At 37.4% G+C, this 27,774-nt stretch overlaps 1 protein-coding gene across 1 annotated transcript; it reads right to left on the reverse strand.

Annotated features, from left to right (window-relative positions):
• On the reverse strand, positions 1-27,774 carry LOC137851085 (transcription elongation factor A protein 1). Its single transcript, XM_068671865.1, has 10 exons — positions 27,552-27,774; positions 22,097-22,159; positions 16,432-16,537; positions 7,979-8,066; positions 7,399-7,547; positions 5,825-5,881; positions 5,166-5,320; positions 2,199-2,345; positions 1,231-1,302; positions 1-139 (listed from the first exon to the last, which is right to left on the reverse strand). The coding sequence occupies exons 1-10, from the start codon at positions 27,618-27,620 to the stop codon at positions 131-133; spliced, it is 915 nt and encodes a 304-aa protein (XP_068527966.1). The 5' UTR covers positions 27,621-27,774; the 3' UTR covers positions 1-130.

Raw genomic sequence — 27,774 nt, forward strand, 5'->3', positions numbered from 1 at the left:
AAAAAAAAAAAAAAAAAGAAATAAAAAGAAAAACAACTCATTTGCAGGAAGCTAGATGCTTAGCCTAGTTTTAAAGCTAATTACAAAATCCACTTTCATACTGGTCCAGATGTCTTGACAATTTCTTCTTCTAACAGAACTGTCAAAAGAAAAGAAACTTTATAAGGTCTTCACACAGCTTATTTCTAAATCCTTGCAAGAAGAAACAGTAATATGACTGTTACATATCCATAGTTAGGATATGGAAATTACTCGTTAAAGCATTTGCTTATATAATACAAACATTCCTTCACTCAAGCATTTTATAGAGACTTCCATAGCTGCCACCTTACAAAGGGTTTTAAGGACAAATGCACTTTTTCTACATGATGCCTCAAACAACTTCTAAGCTTCATAAATTATTTAGATATCTCAGAGCACAGATTTGAACTGTATTCAGTAACAAGATGCATAAAAGAAGATGCATAAAAGATTTTTTTAAGCCATAATCTTAATGTATGCTATGCAACGTGGTTCTGCGGAGCTGCAGCCTTCTTAATATAGACTTACAAAATGAAGATGTCTTGCTTCGTATAGCAAGCCTTCACATCTTAAGTACTAAATTTTAAAGGCTTTTATTCCAATAACATATTTTGCCACTTGATTGGACCACTATTGCTCCTGAGAAGGTTTTTGATCTTGTTGTTGTTTGTTTTATAATCCCCATTTCCCAATCTTAAAAAAAAAAAAAAAAAGCAAATTATCACTGTCCTACACTTAATCTGACACAGGAATGTGGCAGCAGTTCTCTCTTTTTTATCCTCGTTCTTTTTAGAGTAGAAAATACAAGGAAAAAGCAACACAAGGTGTAAAAAGGCCTATTCCACCCATCAAACCCACCCATCAACAGAGATTAAAAACAGTAGGAATATCTTTGGGTGAAGAATGAGAAAACACAGTGACTAACTTGCCACTTTTCTGTATGGCAATGCATAGTACCTAAATGTCACAAGGTCTAAGTCAATATCCTGATTTTTTAGCCACCCCCAGCTAACCACTTGTGTGTTCTCAACACCTTCAGTCAGTTTTCCAACCTAACACTATTTCACAATATCAACATATAATATCATTAATGAATTAAGAAACTAACACAAGTCAATACAAACTCAGCTGTCATTTACTGTAAAACAGAAAATTAAGCACAGCCTGGCTGTCTACTATCAGATATGCAGAACAGTCTAATAGTCTTACCTTCCATCTGTTTCCACATTCATTACAGACAACAAATGTTGTCATAGGTTCATCAGCACTGCGTGTTTGAACCTTTAGCAAAGGCAAGAGCCAGAGCAGAAAAGGAAAATTAGTATGTTCAACTTTTGTTAGCACGTGTTCAATGCAAAGGTTTAAAATCAAAGTGTAACATTAAGTAAATACATTTGGATTAAGAACATGAGTTAACTTTTTGTACCCATTGAAGACTATTTGTTTGGACTGCAAAATGATCATAAACTTACGTTTTAACAGATTTAGAAGCACTAAAATACCTATTTCAACATCAAAACTGTTCATATACTTCTAGGACAAAAAACTGCAGTAAAGCAGTTCAACTTTACATATATTTACAGATACAAAGGCTTAAAAGTCTCCCGATAAAAACACAGCTTTGTTTAAAGCAACTAACATAAAATACTAAATTATAAACATAGCTGATCCTGTAATCAAAATTACACACCCTGCAGCACTGCTAAGCAGATTAAAGCACTTTTTGTGCATATATTAAAATAGAAAAAGGTTGTAGGAACAACTGTAAATCAGTGCCTAAAATTAGTCAAATGGCAGGTTATATACATGTATTCACTTCCTCTCTTAGAAAAAAATGCTTATACATTACAACCAGTAAATTAGTTCTCATCCACATAAAACCAGGCTATTAGATGTAATCAGAAGAATTAGCGAAAAACCAGGATTGCAAAGAAACTGGCATTTCAGGCTACATAAATACTCAGCTTAGTTTTCAATACAATCTTTAGTAAATTAATACAAAAAACATTCTTCGTGTAAAAACATCTAAGTAGTTCCAACTGTCTCCATGTATTTTGTAATTTGTTAGTATTTTGTTAAATGTTCATTTTGTAATTAAAACTTTTCTCTGACAATGTTTAGATGTACAGGACTTCAGCTTTGAAGAAGGAAAATGGACAGTCTCAATAGCCACGTACCTGGGTATACGTACAGTTCTTCTTTTTACACTTGCCACATGTAAACAGATCAGTTTGGGTACCTCCTGTTTTAGCCATCTGGTGCTCTCTGATAGCTTCTTTGGTCAGATTTTTGCGCATTTCTTTCAGCTCATCACTTGCCATTTCCTGTTATAGACAAATTGCAGACAGTTTACTAGGGAGTTTTTGTTTTAAAGAAATCATCATTAGCATGCAAACCATACAATTCCAAATGCACACACCATTTCTTATCTAGAATCCATGAATAACTGCTCTATCAAAGGGCAAACAAATTCTGCAAAGTATTGCTTTTACAAAGCTTAAGTTGGAATGTTTCAAAGAACACAAGCTACAAAAGGTGTAATATTTTTTTAATGCAGTTGAAGTTCAAACGCCTGGAAACATTTATATGAAAACACATTTCTGAAGTTCAGAAGTATAACAGATACACGGTAGGAGAGGATTTAAAAGGTCTCTTGAGGTAAGGAAAAAGGCCCTCTCCCTAGGTTAGATCTGCATAACTATCTCATTGACCTACAGATGATAGTGACTGCAGGGAGAATTTACACTATCTTAACTATTTCCATATTTGTACTGAGAAATACAACTCTGCCATAATTTACCGCAAGTTAGCAGAAGTCCAAAATCTTAGTATTTCTCATTTAACCTTGGAAGTACACTTCCCGAGCTAAAAATCATCAAGTATGCACTTCAAAGCTGTTTGCTAAATTGCACATTCCCTTATTATTGTATACCCTACAAACCCTCTGTTAGATGTACAGTGGACGCATCCCCTGTCATAACAACAAACCTTGTGTCAAGCCTGGATGCCAGGCAGTAACTCACAGAAAAAAAAAAAAGTCCAAAAATCTGCTACAAAATCAATGCTATCAGGAACACAGGAGGAAAACAGAAAGGAACAGAAGTGTTGTTCCTCACAAAAAGAAAAAAAAAAAAGATCATTTTTCAAACAGGCACAGGATCTGGTTTTAGATAAAATGTTTTTCCATCTGAAAAAAGAAAAAAAAAGTCGTATGCTAAATTTAATACTTTTCTGTTAGCTTGAGAGCCTGGATTGCCAAAGACCATGTTTCCTTTTCAGAGTGACTTCTACAAAATTTGATTCCAAATAAAGGCTCAGACCGGATTTCTTCTTGTGCTGAAGCACTGTCATGGTAGGACAATGTAAACAGTAATGCCTATTACTAATAATTATCTGTCACCTAATAAGAATTGAACTAATACTTGAAGAAATTTGGAACTTTTTTACTCAGGCTTTTCTTCTTCATTCAAGGCATTGTATCTAAAGCATGTAAATATAAATAGATATTAATTTACATCAGTAGCTTATTCCTATTGCAGTCAATAAAGAAACTGCAAGTTTAATGGTGATGGTTGATGTATGTCAGAGCAAAGCTCAACAATGCTCTTCTACTGCCACACAAATTTTTTGATACTTTTCCCAAGTTCCTGGCAAAACAGATATTAAACCAGTGCCTACACTCAATTGCGGTAGCTCTACTCAAATGGGGATGTCTCATAATACTGCACAAACAAGCCACCTTCTTTAATTAATTGCTTAACAACTTCTTCTAGTAAGTTTTCCTTGACTTTAAGCATTTTGTTGGGTAAGATTATGTAAAAGCAAACTTTGCTTTGCATAAAACTTCACACGTACAGCTGGTTTCAAAATAGTAACTGAAGAGCTCGTATTCACTGTTTGTTTATTTTAATTGTTTGTAAATCTTGTATTGATGTGGTTTGACTTCAGAAATCATCTTTTTGATAGAACAGGTTATTTTAGCCATTACATTTAAAATCTTAGTCCAAGACATCAGTTAAAACAAAGAATGGGCACTGGATAACACGAAACGTATTTTTGTGCATATTTACATACACATGCACGTAGAATAGAAAAACTCAAAATATGCATTTAACTTACTGCTATTTACAAGTTCCTTTATCAGCCTTCATTTGCCCTGGCCTTGATATAAAGCTTTTTATAAAAGCTATTCCTTCAGATCAAAACTAGTCATGATTTTCATTACTTGATTATAAATTTAATTTCTTGTCAGTCTCCATGATACTCCTTTATACCTACCTGATTGTGGCCAGTGTAAGGAGGGTGGGAAGTAACAGAATCCAATACATACAAGCAGAAGTACAAAACAGAAATCAGATATTAACCATGCTTTTATTTTCCTTTCGTATAACATCTAATTTTTTACTTCAGACTTCCTAGATTTGTTTTGATTTATAAATATAAAGACAGCGAGCATCTGAACAAGAATTTCTATTAAAGTGCTCAAAATGTTCTTTCAATAGCATAAATTTAATTTGATTCAAAGGGCAATTCTCCTAGCTTCTTTACCCCATCATTTATGTCATCTTGCTATTTATTGTGAAGAGGTTCCTTCAAAATCATTTTAAGTAATCTGTCAAATTTGAGATAAGCTTTGACTCAACACTGAAAATGCCAAAAGGAGAGGGACTGATTTTTACCACAGTGTCACCCCATGCATAGGGGTATAACACCAGAGGTTAGTATTTGCAAAATAAATGGCAAGACAGACTACCACAGATGGTAGTATTACATTATCCAGAAGCATGAATTGGTTAACAGCTTGAAATCACTAGCCAGATATATTTATTTATATCTTCCTGAACTTAAACTATCACTGATACGTCACGTGGCCTTTCAAAAACTGCCCAATATTCTGTGCTTCACAGAACTTGCAAACAACAGCTTACCTGTCCCATGACTCACAGAGAAAATCAGATGTTTAGGAACCATTAACACGGTTAACACTTCGTTTGCTCTGCACCAATAAAGCCCTGTATAATTCAAACTGTGAAAGCCACAAACAAGCCATAGCCTCTCAAAGTAGAAATACCTTATATTAATTGCTTCTGTGGCCAGGACATAAGTCCAATAGGGAAACAGTTCAAGACATATGGTTTACTTACCTCTGCTGTCATTTTGGCAAGCTTGTCAGGAGGTATGTTCCCACATAACACATTTTTCCTTAGGTTTGGATTCTTTGCATCCTTGAGATTTGCTATTCTACTTCGTACCCTATTTTTGTATTTCATATCAGTGTTTTTAAACTCCTGAAAAATTGGTGCTTTGGATTTAAGGAACAAAACATTAGCAAGTAAAACAGAGCACTAAAGAATATTCTTTTCTGGGGGCAATCTTTTAAAGCCAAGTCCTTCCCCCACCTCCAAACAACAGTTCCTTTCCTGTTCAACGAAGCAGACAGTAGTAGTTCATGTCCTGCCAAAGCATAATAGTAATTTAGTTTGTGAAATGTGAATTTTATGGTAATAGAATTTTAATCAAAATTCTCAAAAATCAGCCATAAATTTAAGTCCATCCTGAGGATGAATTAACTTCTGTATAAAAAGTAAGAATAAATATCGTACACATAAGAAAAAACTACAGGTTTTAAAGTATGTGGTTTAGGCTGTGGTATTTTTGTAAACACTGAATTTCTGAACTGATATGTTGAACACAGTTTGCTTGGTTTTGTCCTAAGTTAAATAAAATATTCACTACACAGATCAAATAAACTAATTTTTAAGATTATCAATGTTCTCTTATCCTAAAGCACAACAAAGGATATCTTCTTCAATCTGAGAACCCAGCTCTTCCTCATCAGCACCAATAGCAATGTAATCATCTGAACAAAACAGAAAATAAAATATTAATTATTAGCTCTCTATGACCTCAGCAGTATTTTATATCACTGAGTGCCCATTCAGAACATCAAAATAGAACAAATTATGAAACAAACACAATGTATTTTCTTTTTGATACAGAAAGTTTCATTTAATAAAAACTTATTATTTTGAAACTTTACTTTGAAGAAAAATAAGTGAAATGAAGAACAAAAAAATATTTTAAAAAGTTTAATAGCCTTATATCTTTCACACAAAAATTTCTGTCTAGTTGCAAACACAAGTAGTAATAAAAAACACTGCTATACAGAAAAAAAAAAGTCTTCTATTAGGCTCAGAATCTACCCATTTACAACATGCATCTGTGCATAAAATAGGTTTTTATAAAAAGAAAATATTCTTTATCAAGTTTTATCAATTCTTTCAGTCCATACAACAAAAGCCACGCAATGTTTTGCAAGCAATATAACAATATTATAATTTGAAAAAATGCAGAGCTGCAAAGGGTTGAAAAACATGCAAATTAGAAGAAATAAACCATAGCAATCTTGGTAACATTAGGAAAAGAATTCTTGGAAACCTAGATAAAATTCCAACTACATATAATTATGAAAACTAAGATGCTATATGCAACTTTCTGGTTACAAATGTTTTTAAAGTCTATGAACTATGGATACAGAGGACCATAAATTCAAAGTCTTTAGTCAGCTTTGATTAGTGTCTGTGTTGTAATTTACGTGAATTAAAAGTAAAGAACAAAAGAATGAAAAGAGTAAAAAAGATTACTTCAGAAGTCTGCTTACACTGTGTCAGCTTCACCTAAGCTAACAACAGAGAAAGAGGAGGTGGGTCATAAGTTCTGGTAGAAGAGAAGGACCCACAAGAAATAATTCAGGTCATTCTGAGTAGTCCAACTTTTTATTTGCCAGTTTAAAGACACAGAAGTGTACATGATGGGGAAAAAAAAAAACACACCACACACACACACAAAAACAACAGTAACAGTCAAGCAATTTACAGATGCCCATAAGGCATGAAAACTGAACAACGCAAGAACCTTACTGTGATTGTATCAATGAAACTCCAAGGTTAAATCAAAACAAAAAGGCAGCCTTCAGAAATTGGAATCTGAAGGCTCACAGGACTGGAGTAAAAAAGGCAGTCGTGAATAAAGTGCCATTCAATCACAGATAAGATAAGACAAAAAATAGCAGCTTCCATTAAAAGATTCAAATGAGACATTACAGAGGAAATAACTTCCTGAAAAGAAGGTCCACTCTAGGCAAGATATCAGTTGAACAGAAGCTACAAAACGTCCCATATCATCAGCAACATAAAAGTATTTCAAAACATATCCATACTGCCAAGGCTACCCAGTTTCTTGCAGCTTGGGTGAACTGGCCTACGGGTATGCATATTGGACATAAAGAATACAATAAACAAGGGGAGGGGAAGAACAGAGTGGGAAGGACTGAAAAATAAAATAGTTAAACTTGAAAATATAGTCTACAAAGCTCACCTCCCGTTCTGAGAGCTGCAGAGAGCATTTCTCTACATTTCATTCGTACAGAATCTGAAGTGCTTGGAGCTCGAGGAAAAGAACGGATGAAAGAATTTGAGGAAGCACTACCCTCCTCCTTCCTGCTGCTGGAATTGCTACTTGAACTGCTAGAAAAAGGCAAGAAGAAAACTAGTATTACATATTTTTTCCCTTCTTCAGATGACTTTGTTCTGGGGCAAAACACAGATCTTTTGCTATACCCATTGATGATATTGAAAAAAATAAAAGAGAATACAGGTCACTTTCTAAAAGCTATTTATGGCTCTGAAGGCAATAAAATTTTAAAATGTCTTTAGAATGTTATATTTAAAACAGAATAAATAAATAAACAATAAGTAGTCTGGCCATATCTTGGCCTGTGTCTTTTTTTCTTTTTTTTTTTTTTTTTTTTTTTTTTTTTTTTTTTTTAATATGCCAGCAGCTCTCTCTAATACGACAAATTTGAGCCACAGTTTAGATATATATACACACTGGTTGATTTTGCAGGTTAAAGCCAATTTATACTGAGTGAGATTATTTGTCTTCAAGAACTAAGTACCTTTCTTCTCTTGCTTCAGGGCTGTTTTGTGAGGAAGATGCAGACTCCTTTTTCTTTTCCTCAGAATCTTTATCAGTTGAAGGTCCATCTGGGAATACAAAACATGAGAAACTTTTACTCAATAACTGATTTAAAACAGTGACAGAGTATCTTTGATGGTTTCTTCTGAACCAGTTAAAATGCTAACAGCTCCCACTCTGATTTGACCTTCTCTTGCTGAAACAGCTTTCTACCCTCAACACTCTCACCAACCCAGCAAATAAAATACATGTTAACACTTAGATGCTTCAGGTCAAGACCAATATCTGCTTAAAATGACAGTGAAGACATGATGAAAAGGTAAACTTCTACTATTTATTTTTGCCAGTTCTACTGCATGAGATACACAATAACTACTTAAATAGAGACTTCATTAAGTCTCCGAAGTTCATCTCCCATTTTTTAAATACCAGTTCCCACTAAATGCATTTAATTCTTTTCAATTATATTCACAGTTTCACATTCTGTTCAATTATATTTAAAACACTGAATGAAAGGAACTGTAGGGTAAAAGCTACCTATGGTTGCCAAAAAAATACAAAATACAGAAATACAAAAAGTTTTTGAAGGAGTTTTACAGACGTGCACACAGTATTTTCTGTGATAGCTCTTGGAATATTGTTTAAAAAGATTTAAAGTTGCCTTTGCCCCACACAGGATGTATTTAATGATGATAACATCACAGAAAATAAGAATGGTCTTTTATTAAAAAGGGCAATCACAACACTTATCTGCAGCCTCATGAACACCTTTTTATTGTAAAGGGCAATTCAGAGTGGCTAAATCAAGCTCCAGCTTTGACTTGCTTTCAGAAAGGTTGACTCTCTCCACTAGGTAGAGAGAAAGATTTGTGTCACCCACCTAAAGTTAGATTTTGTTAATTCCCCTCTGTGCCCTCATAAGTCTGGCATTATACATCTGACTCTATAGAATGTTAATATTTTGATTACAAATATATTTAAAAAGAACTAAAACCAGATCAAAATAGGGAAATTTGATAAGGCTTAGTCATTCCTGTCAAGATACCCCAAACCAGGTATCTACACCTTTGCTTAAGCATCTAAAAGTATCCTAATTTCCAAAAGAACCCCATCTCCATATGTCTCGTGGGAGCTTAGTGGTATAGATCACAGATTCAGGTCTCTTATTCGAGCACTTAAAGCACACATCTAGTATTCTGTCTCCAGCTGCCTCAAAAAATAGATGCCTACAAAACAGCATGGGAACCAGGCAAATACACAAAATACTTCTCCAGAATATTCCCCCAGACTTCAAGAACTTAAAACTTTAAAGATTTCCTCACTAAAATTCATTAAGCAAATGAGGCTATAAGCTGAACAGATCATGGACATTTTCTGCTATGACACCCAAGGTGCACAGAGAAAGGAAACAAAACCCATTTTAACATGCATATTGACATGACTACTCTCTATGGCAACAAACAATACCTAATTTTAAAAATATTCTATATAAGCATGCTGTCTCATTCACCCTCATCTTAAGTACATGATCATTTTTGTCAGAGGTTTTAAGACAAACTGACAGATCAGCAGGTACCCTGGGCTACGCATTTCCCCCAAGCCTCGGGACACGAAGTATTAGAACAAGTCCATTAGAACAACAAGAGGAGGACCACAAAGATGAGGCTGGAGCACCTCTCCTACAAGGACAGGCTGAGAGAGCTTGGGCTGTTCAGCCTGGAGAAGAGCAGGCTTCAGGAAGACCTTACAGCAGCCTTCCATTACCTAAAGGGGGCCTAAAGTAAAGCTAGGGAAGGACTCTGTGTCAGGGAGCATAAGGATAGGGCAAGGGGGAATGGCTTTAAACTGAAAAAAGCGGAGATTTAGATCAGATGTTAGGAAGAAATTCTTCACTCAGAGGGTGGTGAGGCCCTGGCACAGGCTGCCCAGAGAAGCTGTGGATGCCCCATCCCTGGAGGTGCTCAAGGCCAGGCTGGATGAGGTTTTAGGTCAACCTGGTGTGGTGGGAGGTGTCCCTGCCCATGGCAGGGGGGTAGGAACCAGGTGATCCTTAAGGACCCTTCCAACCCAAACTATGCTATGGTTCTATGATTGGTGAACATTAACCCTGATTGCTTCTTTCATTTACGAAGGGCAGAGTATATGTGAGGCACAGGGTTAAAGTAAGAGGTAAAAACATGGCTCTTTCTACACCTGCAGACCCGTCTAACCAAGTATGTCTCAAACCGACATCAAACGCCACCAGCCAAGACACCTGGATGATCTTCAACAAATATGCATTCAAAACTACACTATCTTTAATCATTTAGAGAAGAGTTTACACAGATTTCACAGGTATCTTTTATCAGAAATCTTTTCTTCATTTCTGTTTAGTCCAGCTTCAGTAATCTGAAAATGAAGTTAACAATATTCTCTGCTTAGTAGAAATACTCTAAGCCATTCACTTTTATCTATTGGGAAGTACCAAGGACAGGGGAGTCAGTGTCAAGCAGTATTTATTCTTAAACTCACACATGAGCAAGGACACTTTATTTTATTAAATACTGTACTGACAAAAGAATAGCATGCAATTAACAGCTTGCTAGACAGCATTTCAACTATCCTTTGGGGAGAGGACAAAAAAAGTTAACCTTGAGAGACTGAAGTCTCTTCTAATTAACTTATTTTACATTCAGTGGTCAGACTCAAGAGCAAAGGGAGAATGACAGCTAATGGAAACTACAGACAACCACAGAAATTCTAACAAAGAAAGAGGGAAAAACAGCCTTTCTGTGTAAGACATTTAAAAATTCAAATGAGAACATGATTCACGTCAGGAAATCTATAGAAGCAGAAAAATATTTAGAGAATTTAAATTATAATTCTAGGTCACTTTAAAGAGGCAAGATGATTTTTTAAACCGTTCAGCTATTAAAACTTACCCAAAATTTCATTTTTTCTTTTTAATTTTTTTTCAGAAACAAACTGAAATTGTCATCGCTTTTAAGAACGAAAAGCATAATTTCAGTTTTAGCTACTGCAGCTTCAGAAGGCCATAAAAAAGTCTTTTTTCCTTGTTCAAATAACGTGAAGTAATTTATAGTAACACCTAGTTAACAGGAGGTTGGAGTGAATGGGACTCAAGTCTACAAGAAGTGAAGGAAGAAGGACCTAGGGAATAACAGGTCTGTCAGTCTGACCTTGGTACCAGGGAAGGTCGTGGAGCAGACCACCTTGTATGTCCTTACACAGTATATATGGGACAACTGTGCCCAGTGATCAGATGCAGCCAGCATGAGTTTATGAAAGGCTGGTCCCGCTTGACTAACCTGATCTCCTATGACAAAATGACCTTAGCAGATGAGGGAAAGACTGTGGGTGTTATTTATCTGAATTTCAGTAAAGTATTTGACAGCATCCCACAGTATTCTGTGAGAAACTGGCTGCTCACGGCTTGGACAGGTGTACAGACTGCTGGCTGAAGAACTGCCTGGATGGCCAGGCTCAAAGAGTCATAGTGAATGGAGTTCAACCCAGATGGTGGCTGGTCACCAGTGGCACCCCCCAGGGCTGGCTTTGTTCAACATTTTTATCAACGATCTGGATGAGTGCACCCTCTGCAAGTCTGCAGACAACAGCAAGTTTGGCAGAATTGCTTGAGGGTAGGGAGGCTGTTGAGAGGGACTGGCCACATCCAATCACACTAGATTCAAAAAGGCTGACTGCCAGGTCCTGCACCTGGGTCATAACAACCCCATGTGGTGGCACAGGCCTGGGGAAGAGTGGCTGGAAAGCTGCCTGGCAGAACGGGACCTGGGGATGCCGGTCAACAGCCAGCAGTGGTGGCCATAAAGGCCAGTGGCATCCCGGTTTGCATCAGAAATAGTATGGGCAGCAGGACGAGGGAAGTGATTGTCCCCTTGTACACGGCACCAGTGAGATTGCACCTTGAATACTGTGCTCAGTTCTGGGCCCCTCACTAAAGGAAGGATATGGGGTTGCCCGAGCATGCACAACAAAGTTGGCGAGGGGACTAGAAACAATAGTTATGAGGAGCTGCTGAGGGAACTGGAGAAGAAGAGGCTGAGGGGAGACCTCATCACTCTCTACAACTACTTGGAAGAAGGCTGCAGCGAAGCAAGTGTTGGACTCTCTTCTCATGTGAACAGTGATAGGACATGAGGAAATGGCCTCAAGTTACGCCAGGGAGGTTTAGATTGGGTATTAGGGAGAATTTCATGGAGAGGGCGGTCAAGTTTTGGAACAGGCTGCCCAGGGAAGTGGTGGAGTCCCCACTCCTGGAGGTGTCTGAGACACATGTAGACATGGCACTGCAGAACGTTGTTTAGCGATGGGACTTGATGACCTTGAAGGTCTTTTCCAACCTAAACGATTCTATAGCTCATACCTGATATGTAAATTAAGAGATGTTCTAAAACTATTTTTGCACTTGATATCCTATAAAGACACATACTATTCTTACCTTTAGTAAATACTATTCTTGAACATTCTTAGATTGTCATTTAGGAACTTGTTTTGTCAATAACAATTTTTCAAATACAATCAGTACGTTTTTAGATGCTCTTGAACAACTTTACCTAATGACAGCAGTAACATACCTGTAAGATAGTCCTAGACTGTACCAGCTTGTTCCAGCAGAATCAAAACCAGATTTGAAATAATAGAAGATAGTATGCACAAATTCCATTGAGCAATACACTTCTGTGTAGTCTGGCTGGCATTATCTTAAAAACATTAAGCACTTATTAAGTATGACTAAGCAATTTTGTTTTAAGATATATATATATATATATATATATATTGAAACAGGTATTTCAAAATGTTCTTGGACCCATTTTTAGGTTTTTGGTGTGTTTTGTTTTGGTGTTTGTTTTTTTTTTTTTTTCCTGGAAATATATGATCAGACTTGTGGTTACTGACAAGAGTATTGTCCAATCATTCTGCAATTTCAGTCCAGATCACAAGCTTACTGAAGTTAAGTTTACTTAGTTAAAGGTCTGGACTTTATTTTTTTACTGTATACTCTTAGAGTTCAGTGAATAATTATTTGTGATAGAGGATGTTAAATTCCTTAGAGATTTTTTTAATGAGGATAACTTCATAAAAACCCTCATAACCTAAGCGGATACAACATAGGCATCTGTATAACATACTCTACATACTCAACTACTTGGCAAAACAATAACTGCTTGCAAATTCTACGGTATGACTTAACAGCATTTCATTCTGAGAACTGAATTTGCTTCTTCGTCTAAATTGTGACCAACTAGTCTGTGTGGTTTAACGTTTTTATAACAACATCTGAAAGCAATCTTTCACTGTAGCTCACGCAGTGACTCACTTCAGACAATGCCTGTGAGCCCTCTGCTGGGCAGCTTCTGACCCTACTGAAAAAACATTTGTAACCTGCCATGGTTTCAGGCGAGCCATAAATATCTCTTAACACCCTGGTGATTCACAACCTTATTTTGATTTCTTCTCTGTTCCCCATGCATCCTTAAAATACAAGTTCCAAAAGCATTCAAACTTAGGTAGTACATGCACCCTGAACAGTCAAAGATTCTTTCCTAAATTCAAAATGTCATTTATAAAAATAACTCACAAAGACTTCAGATCTCTGAGTACAATGCTTGGTACGATTAACAGCTGTCCGCTTCTGTTGCCATCTTTGATCCATACCATTTTACATGCACTATAAACAGCACAATCGAAAATGATTTCTCAAGCAGCTCAACATATGGTATTTCGTATTCTTCTGAGAAAGTCAAAACTAATGATAAAACAGAATAAGAGCACTTTGTAAGATTCCCACCCATGCTTCATGCAGCCCAGATACCCTATCTTCCAGAGTTATGACACTAAGTTCTAATGAACACTGAGCAGTGAAATAAGAGGTGAAACATTTAACCTACTGTGCTTTCTTATATGGTCTACACAGGAGAATTTAACTACATCAGTTTTTTAATATAAGCAGTGTTGTATTTTCAAAATTTGATTGATTTTATATAATAAATGCACAATCACAACTGTAGCAAACCTAGCACCGTAGTGTACATAGAGCAATATCTTCCCCCTGTAACAAAAGTTAGAGAATAAACAAAGGTCACATACCCTCTGCCCCAAGAACATATTCAGTTCTGACTGTTGTCAAATATTTGCTATTTACATTCCAGTTCCTCATATTTGACATCACCTGATGAAAGCAGTCTTACAGTAGATCTCACAATTGTCTTAATCTGAATGCAGCAACCATCAAATCAGCAATCCCTCCTTTCCCCAGCTGCATGTTACTGCCCCGATCCCTGTGCAGGAATCGGGAACTGTAAAAGGGCCGGATCAAGAATCTGACACAGTTGAGATGTAATCCAGAAGAACAAGATGTTCAGTTTACAACTGGTCAGTTCCCAACTCCGACCTTCTGGATAGCCACTAGTCTTAGCACAGGAAGGAGCAAGAAGGCACCTCTGCAAAAGGGAGGTCAAGACCACCTCTTTCAGCAGCAGCCTACACTCAGATTGACCTACCGTCATCATCAGAGTCCTATTCCAGACTTCTATAGCAAGACCACCCTCAGAGCTGGAGGAATAACAATTCCTGTGTTTCACAACGTTTAAACAGTTACATATCAGTCAGCTATAGTAACAATATATTAAAACAAGTTCGACTGACTGAAATTATGTTTAAAATAATGAAACAGAAACCTTTTTCTACTGTCTTAACACATAAACTGCAATTCCTTTGCTCAAAGGACAGTGACACCAGAGTGCTTAGCCAGTGCAAAATGCAGTATCTGGGAGAATTCCCAAAAGTTAAGAATTCTGTGGAAAACATTTATTCTGCTTTGTTGCCTAAAATAAGTTGCACTATCAGAAATCTTAAAAAAAAAAAAAAAAAAAAAAAAAAAAAAAGAGTAACAGAGCCTTTCTTTTCTTTTTTGAATCATTTATTACATATTCCTTACTTACATGAATAACTTGAGAGCTAGGTCCCTCAGTCCAGCTGCTGCTTTCAAGTATTTAGAGGAGGTCAAGTTAATATGCAAGTCTATTGCTGCTTTTACATATCTTACCATTTTTATGCATCAGACAGTTGGACTTCAATCAAGATATAAGTGGAAATTTAATCAGAAGTACATGATTTCTAATTTTTACCAGTGACTTCTGATCAGATCCTTTATAAAGTGTGCATTTAATTTATACTAAAAGTCAGCATGATTTTAAAAGTATTTAGGTAATACTCAATAGGCTGGTAAAATTTAATTACTACTACTAGCCTAATGAGTGTTATCTAACATTTTAAAGGTAGGTTAAAAAAGTATCTGTGGTATAGAAGTTGTGGCTTCTTATTAGGGTATGTAAGTTGTAGAAGATTAGTTAACACTATGTAAACTGTCACCATTTGTCCATATGTACATGCATATACTGACAAAGGGATATAAAGTCATTTTTACAACATTTACGAAAGGAATAATGAAGTATTTGATAAAATACTTTGTAATTGCTAAAATGAGGCTGACAAATGAGACTAACAGAGCTGACAAAACGAGGCTGACTGAGGCTACCCCTAAAATGGCAGCCAGGTATTTAGCATATCTAGACAGAACGTTGAATATTTAAATCAGAAGAAAATAAAACCTGTTTCCTATTTCAAAATTTTAAGCTTCCTAAAGCTTAAAATGGGATCCAAAGAAATTAAATTGAGTTCAACCCAGTGTTATTAGCAAAAATATCTCAAAGATACTGCTTCAGATTAGAGTCTTTTCGAACACATTAGAATTAAGTGCTACAAGGCATCCTTGAATAACCATCTATTAACAAAAAGGTTTTAATAACTATATTCATTGCTGTAATGGAAATTAAACAAAAAGTATTAACTCATTAATCAGTAAGTTATTTAAAACTATTAAGGTTTTAGAGAAATATGTACCATCAGTAAGTTATAACAGAATTTTAAAGGTGTTGTTTTTTAAACTGTTTTTTCTCTTCACATGTCACTTTATATCCAAACTTCAAAGTCTCTACACTTTCATATGAGTTTTGCACAAACTCTTCTGAGTATCTGTTATATTTGACAAAGGAAATAGTCAAGAAAAGGTTCGTTAGTTTTTAGTACTGCAGCACAGTCACTCTAGCTCAACAGCAAGCAATGAGACTTCAGAAATGAGTCATGTTGCAGAAGTCGGTTTCCTACTGTTTGTCAGCCCTAATCAAAGTATATTAACTTTGTTTCTGAATACATTTTCACAGTAATGCACCGGTGATAGTCAAAGAGATTAAAAAAACCCACTACCTTCACACAAATAGTTTCAATACTTAAGTAGAAGCACAAGTATATCTGAAGCAAGGAAGTGGAAGGATTTGCATCAAATATGCATATAGCTGAAACAGTAAAACAACAAGTAAAAAAAATAAACAAAAGTTTGTGTCACCTTACCTAACAATTTCTTCCAAGACTTGATCAGAGATTTTGCTAAAGATGTAACTTCTTCATCTGTGCTTTGCTTGCGTATTGCATTCACTGACATTCCAATTCTGGTAGACTGCAACAGAAATAAAAACATACACTATGAAATGTGACATGAAGATAATTAAACAAATATAAATTTCTAGGAAGTTGTATTTGGACAACCGTTTTTTTTTTAATAAACTTTTTTAAGAATATTAGGATGAAATGCTGCAAACCTTTACAGAACTTTCTTTAAGAACATCTACATTTTACAATGAAGCACAACAGTAACATTTGTATACATCACAGAAGTTTGGGGGTGAAGAGGAGTCATCAGAAGATTCCTGTTCCCGAATCATTAAAAAACAAAACAAACAACAACAAAAAAAAAAAACCTCTACAGAACTACTTACCTAAACTAAGTATGGCATTCAAACCATCTAAGAAAGTAAAAACCTTATATAAATTTTAATATTATAAAAATATTTTAGCAAAGGTTCTAAACTCGAAATCTTATTTTTGTTTGAAGCAATGACTGTATTTATATTTTGGCATGAGCAGACGGTTGCTAACTGCTTCAGTAACTTCATATTCTTAGAATTCCCACTTCCTGGCTATGAAAGAAGCCATAGTATTACTTGGGAGTGGCCATGTTTTAGGTTCCTAGCAATTTTAGCAATATTGAGATTCCTTAAAATCTTAAGCACAGAGGTTTCTGCTTTTAGGTAGAAACAGTAAGAACTGCCCACACTTCTGAAAATGCCACGCTGGTGACAGGCTTTAAAACTTCGGCACTACTGCCACCTACAGGGTGAAGATGAGATTTATTTACAATCCATTCCTTCTAACAATTAGAATTTTTTCCTTTTAAGAGCTATGATCTGTGTCATTGTGAACATTACTTTTAGATTAACAGCAACAGAAGCTTCACTTTAGAGTATTTTCAGCTAACATGTTAATATAACAGAGTATTTCCACACTTTTAGTTTTGGGAAAGGAATAAAGCGTTTAACAAGACAAATAAGCATTTTGCTACGATTTTGTATTTTGATTGATGAGTAAATTTTTAGATTGTTCTTAAGATGTTCAGCTTTGCTGCATTTACTATTCGGCAGACTCGTTAAATATAATTTATTCTATGTACTTTTGAAATGGTTTGTCATAGACGTCTTATCCTTTAAAGGAAAACTTAAATCTTTGTGTTACACTAAAAATGGAAATGATTTGTTCCTGTAAATTACTCCTTACAGCCCACACAAAACACTTCTTTGTGCTCCACGGATGTGCTAAGTGATTGGAAATGTACTGAAATATTCAGCAGCTAAGGAAGCATATCAAAATCTCAGGTCTGAACATGAGTGCTAAGCATATTTTAGACTAAAGAAAACAGATGGCTACTCACTTGTATAAAAGATTTTTTCAGGGTGGACTCTGCACACTCAGACTAACAGAAAACACCAACTAGATGCAGCAGCTCTTCCTCTTGCTTTCACTTTTCCCCTTCTGTGGTTGAGCACTGAGGACAAGCCAAGGACTTCACTTACGGGCTGGCACTTTGCATTTTTTCCTCTACTTCTGACTGCATGCTCTTTTCATGATATGCTTTAGCCATCAGCAATTGCATCACACAAAGGCCTGACCAGAGCAGTACTGACCAACTGCCTTGACATGTTAAATATATACTCTGGTCGTTACGTTCAGACAATAAAAATAACATACATTTGGAAATCCATAAAGTACTTGTCATATCTGAATGAGAAAAAACATGTACCTACAAAAAAAAAAAAACACAAACAAGAAAACCTGATAACTGAGTATAACTATGGCCTACTTTTATCAGAAATGGGAAAGGACACCAACCTACATTTTTACTTAATGTAGAAAAACTCAAGTAAAACTCAAATTTAATTATTTTTTTTCCTCTGATCACATGAGCAGAACTTATGCTGGTAACTGTCTAAACTCTCAGTTTTCTTAAAGTAGTACGTAAACTCACTTCATTTATTTTCAATACATGATGCGGCCTCACTTAAAAAGACAGGAAGGTATGATCTTCCTACCTATTTTCCTGAAAACTGACACAGGTAGTCACAAGAGGTCATTGTTATAGTCTCCAAATGACCATGCTTCAACTACAAATCGGCTGTCAGCATTTGAAATTCCTCAGTTTTCCGAGGAACTGTTACTGTGAGAGCCATTTTAAGTGGAAGACTGGTACTTCTGTCCAGTCCAATTTAACCTGTGAAACTGAATCATCTCTGTGCCGGTTTATAAACATGCAGGTCTCTGTATGGATCATTCTTCTTCACTCCAAATTCCGAAGCACTTCTCTTTTGCTTTTCTTTAAGAGGCTCAGACTTACATAAACATCTGCTTTCACCTCCAAAGCATTCAAGCTGTAGGCCAAACAGCCTACACAAGTCACCACAAGTAACCTATATGTGAACCCGAAACAAAGCATACAGTGGCAGCCAAACTGGAAGGAAGAAAGGCAACCACTGAAGCAAGCACATGTGGTACCAACTTTAAATTGTATGAAAGTAATAGGACAGAGAATTTGTGAGCACTTGGACGAAAAGAAAGCCAAATTCAGTCCTAGAGAATAACTACCAACAACCTCCCAGGTCTCCACAACTCGCCAGTGGACTGGCAAGTCATTAACAAGGACCATATATCATGGCTTACTTCTGCACAGGGGTGTGTGCATGTGTGCACAGGATTTCCAGTAAAACCTGTTGGTTAAAATAAAGACCGTCTCTCTTTAGCTGCAGCACTACCCACAATTAGCATCAGAGAAACAACGTCTTTAATATTGTGCAGCTGCTAAACAGATTTGTAATTCTAATCCCCACATAAATCACGTGCTACATAGGCTACAGGCTCCTTGCATAGCTCAGCTCAACAGCTGTTAAGGAGGCACATTGCCTTGCTCACACATAACTTGTTAGATATGACAGATTAGTGGATGTAATCACTTCATTTTCCTGTGGCAGAAGTCAGGTAAGAAAGGCCCATGACACAAGCACAAACCCAAATTACTGCCACGTACCTTCCTATTCCTTGCACTTGTAAATTGTCAGAGGATCTCCCTGGTTCAGACTGAACTGCCAGTCATGTCAGAAGAGGAATTGTCACTCCTTTTATTACAAAGGAATAATGAAACTATCACATCAGTCTGCGGTGAATTTCTCAAAGTCGCCCATTTTGCAAACTGCTCAAAAATTGACGTCGAAGTATGATTTTCATACTTTACTGTGCTTCATCAGTCCAAACATAGCAATAGATATCTCAGCCTACTTAGAGGAATTTAGAGCTCCCACTTTCTCACCATCATTCTCCTTAACATCAGCACACTAATGACCCACCATTTCAACTGGTGCTCCAAGTTCTCCACTGTTTAAGCAATTTTGGGAGACCAACAAAGAAACATAGAACGGACGTTACATATTGATAAAACTCTCAACAAAAATAACATAAATTTGAGTTTAAATGAAATCTTACACAGCCAAAAAGCATCTGGGATACAGCAATGGATAGTTCAGAAAAACTTCTTAACAAAGCTACAGTCAGTCTACTAAGCAAGACTAAAATAGCTCATCCCTTTAGACTTACTACTAGACTTACAGAGAAATCTTCTTTAAAAACTCATATGGTGCCCCTCAATGCAGATTAAAAACAACCTGTCATTAGAAATATTATTCCACTTTAAAAACAGGTACCTGTGATGTGGATGGAAATAAATAAGCTTCTTTCAAATAGAATAAAAAACAAGACAGGATTAGTATACAATCTATAGAAATTAAATCAGGGTCACACAAGTGCCCCAGAAGAGAGACACTTGAGTTTATATTCATCAAGATTTAAGAGTCTCCTCTGTTGATAACACTAGTAAGAAAAGTCTTCATTGCAACTAAAAAAGAATGAGTTATCTGAAGGGATGCAAGACACAGACTCCTGATGGCTCTTGAACAGGAGACATTTATTGCCCTTTTTCACTACTACATATACTATCCCTGTAGCCCCACGTGCTGTCCAGGCACCCAAATCTGTCATACAATTGATGTTTGTATGATGCAAAATAAAAAAAAAAAAGTATCAAATTAAGTTCTAAAGTGACCGGACTTAGTATATCCCTACATATAATGTCTGAGGGTTAGAGACCCTCAGACAGGCACCTCGAGCCAGCCAGCAATTGGCCACTGCCCCAGAGCTGTTAAAGCTCATCTTCAACACTGTAGCCAATTTACTTTATCTCAACTTTGCTCAAGCTTTTGTTTCTACCACTTGTTTCCTCATTATCTCTAATTCAGGGACGTGTGAAACAGCATGGAGCCACCTGCTAATTCCTCTACCAGTTATCTACTTGTACATTCATCAGATCTTTCAGGTTAAAGGGTAAATAAAGATAGCTCTGCTGTTCTGCGTCAAACTACTCCTGGTCTCATTCATCATACCAAGCACATGAGATTTGCAAAGCAGTATTTACACATACATAAAGAATTTATGGAGCACTAACACAGGGATTTTTCATTCCAAAGGGGAAATATAAATATATATTACACAAATAGTTGTAAAAAGATTTACACAAAGAAACTCAAAAAAAAATAGGGTTGGAGAATGTGTTTTTTTTCTTTGTTTTAGGAACAAGGTTGGACATAGGGAAAAAAGTTGCAGAGTTGTATCAGCCATGATCATTCATGCATGAGGGTGATACTTTCAAATTCCTATTTTTTGTGGCAAACAGTTTTACTGATAATGTAACCAAAATAAATACATTTTACAAATATACAGGAAAGACTGATGCTGCTACAGACACTTTTATCTTTGTAGCCAATTCTTTATCTGTGGCCATGGTCACTTAGCAAAATGATACTTTTTAGTCTTTTCGAATTTAAGTGACTACCACAGCAAAAATCAGGTCTTCCACTTAGCCCTATTTGTAAATTTTCATAGAGATTGGTAACACCCAGTTAATTTGAAACAGAAGTTAAACACTGCAGAACTATATGACAAACTTTTAAATTTGACATGTAAATGAAGTTCATTGACTTATTTTTTTGAAAAGTTTACAAAAGTAATATACTATGTTAGAGATGTAGAGATAAGCAAAATTAGAGTGTACGCATGCAAGTGTGAGACAGCACCACACCTGCATAGAGGAGCAAAACCGGTACTGTAATTACCTTTATAACTACACTACTCAGAGTTAGATGGATAAAAAAGGAAATGATCAAATACAACCTACCTGAAGGTATGAACTACTGTTCTCTTCACTTAAAATCCAGCTACAGAACAAACTAGGTAAAAGGAGGAGCTCTAATCAGGTGCATTCTCCCTTACAGAGAGGGAAATGCATCACATTTCTGGTAATAAGAATCTACAAATGTAAGTAAGGCAAATGTGTAAGCAGTACTTTTCCTTTGTCTGTAACTACATTCATTATTTTTAACTCAAAAGATTACCTTTAAGAGTGGAAGCAAAGACTTAAGTGCCCTGAATCAGGGTGAAATCAGACTAGTTATCCAAAATAACAGATTCTTCAAGTGCTTTCTCCACAGGAATCTATTTTAATTAGCGCAACCTTCCAGATTTGCTGGCCTCACCTTCATTATTACGGGGTTAATTTTTGCAGCATAACAATAAAAAGTCATACCTGTAATAATTCAAGAGTCATGGGAATATTCTTAAGCTCCTTTAATAAATCCAGAGCTCCAGCCTGCAAAAAGGAAAAAGAAACAGTCAATTTAGTAGCAATGAGGTATTTTAAAAATAGTATCAACAACATACTCTTATGTGCCTTAAAGCTCCCAGACTGGATTCAAACCATCAGTTCCCAATTTATCCATGGAAAAATTCTAGGCCAAGGAATGTTCTGCTTCACAAACTAAAAATTAACTCAGATTTCAAAGTATTCACTGAAAGACTAGGGAAGTTTTATCCCATATAATTCAAATGCCAGTCAGTGCATTCTGTAAATTGCCACTTAACCAACACACATCCTCAACAACAGGCATCTATAGGCACATTTTGCTTAATAGTATCAGAAACAAACCAGACAACAATTGGTAATCTACAACAAGCTCACCTGCTGTTTTAGACAAGAATTTGAGTTGGGAAGCTCTGTACAGCCCATCAATAATGCAGCTCATTATAATTCACTTTCTTAACTGTATTTGTAGTGGTGTGGTAAAGCCATAAAATTATGCTGGTTTAAAAATGATAATCAGATTACGCTATTTGACTAGACACAGGTTTACTGTCCCCCATAGAAATGACAACTGTGCATGCATGTCTGCTAACAAATGCCCCAATTAAAAAGAAAAAAAGTTGAGCAAGACTTGCTTTCAAGTCTTATTTCCAACTACTGACTTTAAATATTAATTCAATGAAATATACGTACTAGACTGCATAGGTTAGTGCAGACAGATAAGAGTATTTAGCCTACACCAGACAGGCCAAGCATCAACATTTTCCAGACCGGAAGCCAGAGCCCATCCTAATGCACTAGAAACAACTGAGCTAATGCATTTTTTTATTTTACAGCTGCCACACAGTTTTCTTTTTTCCTCTTCCACTGCTAAAATAAGGAAATTAACACTATGAAAGCACTAGTTTCCTAGATAAATGAGTTCATTTCAGAGATGATACTCTTAGCTGATCTGCTAAATATTGATGACAATCTATCTACACAGCTGCTCTAACAATTTGTTCATTTGTGATGCTGGCCTCACTTAAAAGTTTTCATAAATGCAAGCAATAGGCTTCCAAATTTCCTCACTCAAGCAAATCTCTGCACCATCCACTCCTTGCTACACATGCGTTGGCAGAGCACAGCAAACTCCCAAAGGTTAAGAAATGCTTGCTGTTATTCAAGTGCATATGGTGCTGTACCTGTGACCTAAGAACAGCAAGAAGGCAAAGGACTTCTCATATTAGAGGCCGCTCTGCCCAGACTAACCCCACTACCTTATTGCCTTTTTTTAATAATAATAAACAAAAATCACAGAGGTTTAGAAACCAACTCCACAAAATTTTCATCTTTCCATTCTTTGGAAATCAATCCCTTTCCTTACCTCTCTCTCAGCTCATCCTATTTTATTTACTTCTACATGCATTTTACATATTCACAAAGTATGTATTACAACATGCATTTTGCATCTTTTCATTTGCATGGGTCTTTGTTTTTAAGTTCTTCCCAATCAACTTCTGACACCTGTTGCAAAGGAACTCATGTAATCTGCTGCTGCACCTGCACAGTCTTCCAACTTAACCGCTAAAGATAGCGCATAAAACAACCACCAACAGGCTGAGTAAAGCAAAAGTGGCATTTTAGAACTCACATCCACACAGGCACACATTTGGATGCTTTCAAATGTCTACTACAAACTTTGTTTGTTTGTTTTTAAGTGTGTGACAGAGCCATCTAAAACTAAAAAATTCAGTATTTCCCACCTCACAGAAACCCAATTCACTCATAAAACCAAAGCTTTAACATGTTACTGCCCCAGGAAAAGTGTCTAATTTTTGAATAAAACTTAAATAAAACTCCCCCAGTGGACTTTTAGCAGCAGTGGTGCAAGGCCAGTAAATCTCATGCTGTTTTCAGGTGCTGAACTGAGTTAGTATACTAATCCGTATCTTTCTCTAAACAGTCATAAGCATGTTTGTGTGTTTGTTTTTTCCCTGTGCAAACACAGATTGAAGTGAAACAAGCCAATTACCTTTACAGCTACCAAAAATAAATAAATAAATAAAATTCAGTAAAATTTTCTTAGCCAAACAAGCTACAAAAAAACAAAACGTCATTTTCAAAAATATAATCAGGTAACACTTACCTCCAAACCAATTAACTTATTAGCAAACTGTACACAGTTTGCGATTGCAAAATAAACTCAGGACAATGTAGTCTGGCACTGCAGTCAGCTTAACAATTATACTGTAATACAAAGTAGGGATTATAGCACTCTTTTTAACTCATCTTGCAGGCAAAAATGTCAAATGGAATATATTTCTAATTGTTTTTCCAACTGTAGGTATCAAAACAACTCCACTGTTCCCAGCCTAAATATTTTCCAAAACTAACAGCTCAATATATAGGTTAACAGGCCATGCAACAAATCACAAAACGATGCACTCTCTGTCCAGTACCTACATTTCATGCTGTTTTCTGTACTAAATTGCCAAAACCTCTAATGCACTGGTGCTTTCTAAGCCTTAACTCTTCTCTAGTCAATTGCATCAGGTGTACTAAGAACTAGATGCATTAAATTTAAATGAAGTCCAAACTGTAACAGCAACTAAACAGATTTTCACAACCACTTTCCTTATTGTAAAGTCGGACATCCTCTTCAACCCAAAGCAAAAGTGGATACGGTAATTCCAATTTTTCTAGTGTAAGACTGTCCTGCTTTAAACACTGTTACAGACATTATTACAAATCCTTTTTTGCAAGACATTTCTATAATTCTATAGAAAGTGAAAGGTAATGCCCCAGCCCCATTCCTATTGACTTCCAGTTTACCTGACCTTTAATCTACAGCCTTAATAGACCACTCCTTTCAGCTTCCCTCAGCTGACGAGATCACAGCAGCAGAATGATGTTCTGTATGTATATTTTAAAGTTATGCTTCAGGCTATAGAAAATGGAGTACGTTTCTGAAGACAACAGGCCTATATACATGTAGTTATAGATCTGTTCTACTTATGGAAGCAAACATTTAATAACATGGCCAACTTTATTCCTAAACTTCCTCAACTGTTGCTGTTTGTTGTTTTTTTTTTTTTAATCCATGGGTGCAACCTTATCTTTCATAATCGTTCATTAAAGTAACTCAGTGAGAGAAGAGTGTACTTACATACAACAAAAGCTATAGGAAGGCCCAACACGCATTTTAATGAAACCACATTAATTCTAGAGGAGTGGTGACATCTATTCCCAATATGCAATCAATACTTGAAGTAACAGCAGAAATATGCATCTCATAGTGTGTTAAATACAACGTTGCTCGATTATTTCATCCTCCAAGAACTGTATTTATCGCTTCAGTAACTAGTTGTGAAATCCGCACAGCTGCAATTAAAGCTTTAGTCAAGGCAAGTCACCAGGAACCTGACTCAGGAAGGGTGTCTGCACTGGCTGCCTTTTCATCTCATCAAAAGAAATGCCAAACAGGGCTCTGTCACAAACCACACGGACACCTCTTGTATGCGAGATTGAATGTCTCTTGCCAACTTCAGGGCGAAAAGGTATCAAAGCTTCTCTTATTGATGGGTTTCATCAAATCATTCTCAAAGACACACACCAAATACAGAGAAACATAAATGTTTTAGATTTTAAAACACGTGCTTAGCAGCATAAGGAAACTGTCTAAAATTTTTCTGTTCATGTTGAGTAAAAATGAGGAAAGGAACACATGAACTTGTCAGGAACATGATCGTCTAGCATGTGCTTATGTAAGAGCACATTTCTCAACTCAGCTCCATCTTTGTGAGACAACAAAGTACCTCCGTATAGAAATTATCTCAGTCGCTTTGCTAAAGTTAGCATTTTAACTGCAGAGAAGGACTAAGTCCAACCAACACCTTATAACTGACAGAGAGCAGCATGAAAAGCACAGAGAAAGAGCTGCCAAGTTAAATACCGATGCACTAACTAAATCCCTCTCCTAACATCCAGCTCAGGGTCGCCACCACAGCACACACACATGCTTTGGATAGCTGATACCCTCTCGGTGCTGGGCTTCGCAGCATCCGACCCAGGCTGCCCCCATGGAGATGCTGTGCTGCTCCTACAGCTGTGAGCTGCCTGCACTGGGGTTACCTGCACTGCAGCACCCGCCTGCGTGACCCCAGCTGCTGCTAAGGATTACAGCCCAGACCCTAAAGCCTCCCGCATCACCACGAAATGCCTGGCGGTCACTTAGCACCTACGGTATTGCCGCACTGATGCTCCCCAGCACCAGCAGTCGTTTCCAGATTATAAGGGAGTTTTTTTTTTTTTCCTTCCTCTTGTCAGAAGTCTTCCAAACAACACCACACAGACTGTACTTCACCATTCCTCCTCCTGCGATATTCAAACATTTCGCAGCCTGTATGTCTTTATCACAAAACCACAGAATGGTTTGGGTTAGAAGGGACCTTAACGCTCCCTTAGCTTCCACCCCCTGCCATGGGCAGGGACACCTCCCACCAGACCAGGCTGCCCAAAGCCCCATCCAGTCTGGCCTTGAGCACCTCCAGGGATGGGGCATCCACAGCTTCTCTGGGCAGCCTGTGCCAGGGCCTTACCACCCTCTGCGTGAAGGATTTCCTCCTAATAACTAATTTAAATCTCCCCTCTTTTAGTTTAAAGCTGTTCCCCCTTGTCCTATCACCGCACTCCCTGACAGAGCCCCTCCCCAGCTTTCCTGTAGGCTCCCTGTAGGTACTTGAGACACCTGAGGCACATCACAAAATGAAACACTGCTCCAACTTCAGAGCTGAGAAAGTGAGACATAAATCCTTTTGTGCTTGCGAGTAGGAGGGAAAAAAAAGAAAAGAAAGAGCTGTGAATTAGTACATCCCAGAAAAGCCTGTAGACTAGTTTTGTAAGGGTATGAATTGAGACGTGAACACCTTCAGCATGGGAAGGGAGAGGACCACAACTCCAGCATCCACTAGAGCTTTGGGACACGCAGCGGGACACACACAAACCTCACCGGTTTAATGCAGCTGGTGCTCCCATAGAGGGGTAAGCATTACTAAAGGCGTTATTGGTAATTTATATCATCTTAGAGAGGAAAAAGTCGTTGATGTGGGTACCGTATGGTACTGTGAAGTTGCACACAGATAAGTTTTGAATTAGAAACATTGAATTGTGAAGGTTGGAAGAGCCCTCCAAGACCACCTGGTGCAGCCACCCCCTCCCACCAGTGCCACCCACAAACCCTGTCCCCAAGCACCACGTCCAGCCCTTCCCTGAACACCCCCAGGGACGGTGCCTCCACCACCTCCCTGTGCCACCCGTCCCGGTGCCTGGCTGCTCCTGCTGAGGCGAAATGTCTGCCACTGCCCCCCTGAGCCTCCCCCGGCGCGAAGGGGCCGAGGCGAGGCCGGTGCCGGCGCCTCACCGCGTTCTTCTTCTGCACCATCTTGTCCATCTTCTTGGCGATGCGGATGATCTCGTCCTCCGTGGTCATGGCGTGCCCCCGCCAGGGACGCCCGCTGCCGGGGCTCGGGGTCGGGGTCGGGGCTCGGGGCACGGGAGCGGTCCCGGAGCCGGTCCCGGAGCCGGAGCGAGGCCGCGGCGCTGCCTCCCGGCCCGCCCCAGCAGCACCAGCGATGGGCGCGGCG

The sequence above is a fragment of the Anas acuta genome, chromosome 2, assembly GCF_963932015.1.
Source record: "Anas acuta chromosome 2, bAnaAcu1.1, whole genome shotgun sequence".
NCBI lineage: Eukaryota > Metazoa > Chordata > Aves > Anseriformes > Anatidae > Anas > Anas acuta.

Bases quoted from the DNA above. Each gene is read 5' to 3' on its own strand.
- LOC137851085 (XM_068671865.1), bottom strand. From the start codon at position 27,620: ATGACCACGGAGGACGAGATCATCCGCATCGCCAAGAAGATGGACAAG. The intron at 7,548-7,978 runs GTACTTAGTTCT...GCCTTTTTCTAG, and splicing joins CCTGAAGCAAGAGAAGAAAG to CAGTTCAAGTAGCAATTCCA. The intron at 2,346-5,165 runs GTAAGTAAACCA...TGTCTATAACAG, and splicing joins TTGCCAAAATGACAGCAGAG to GAAATGGCAAGTGATGAGCT.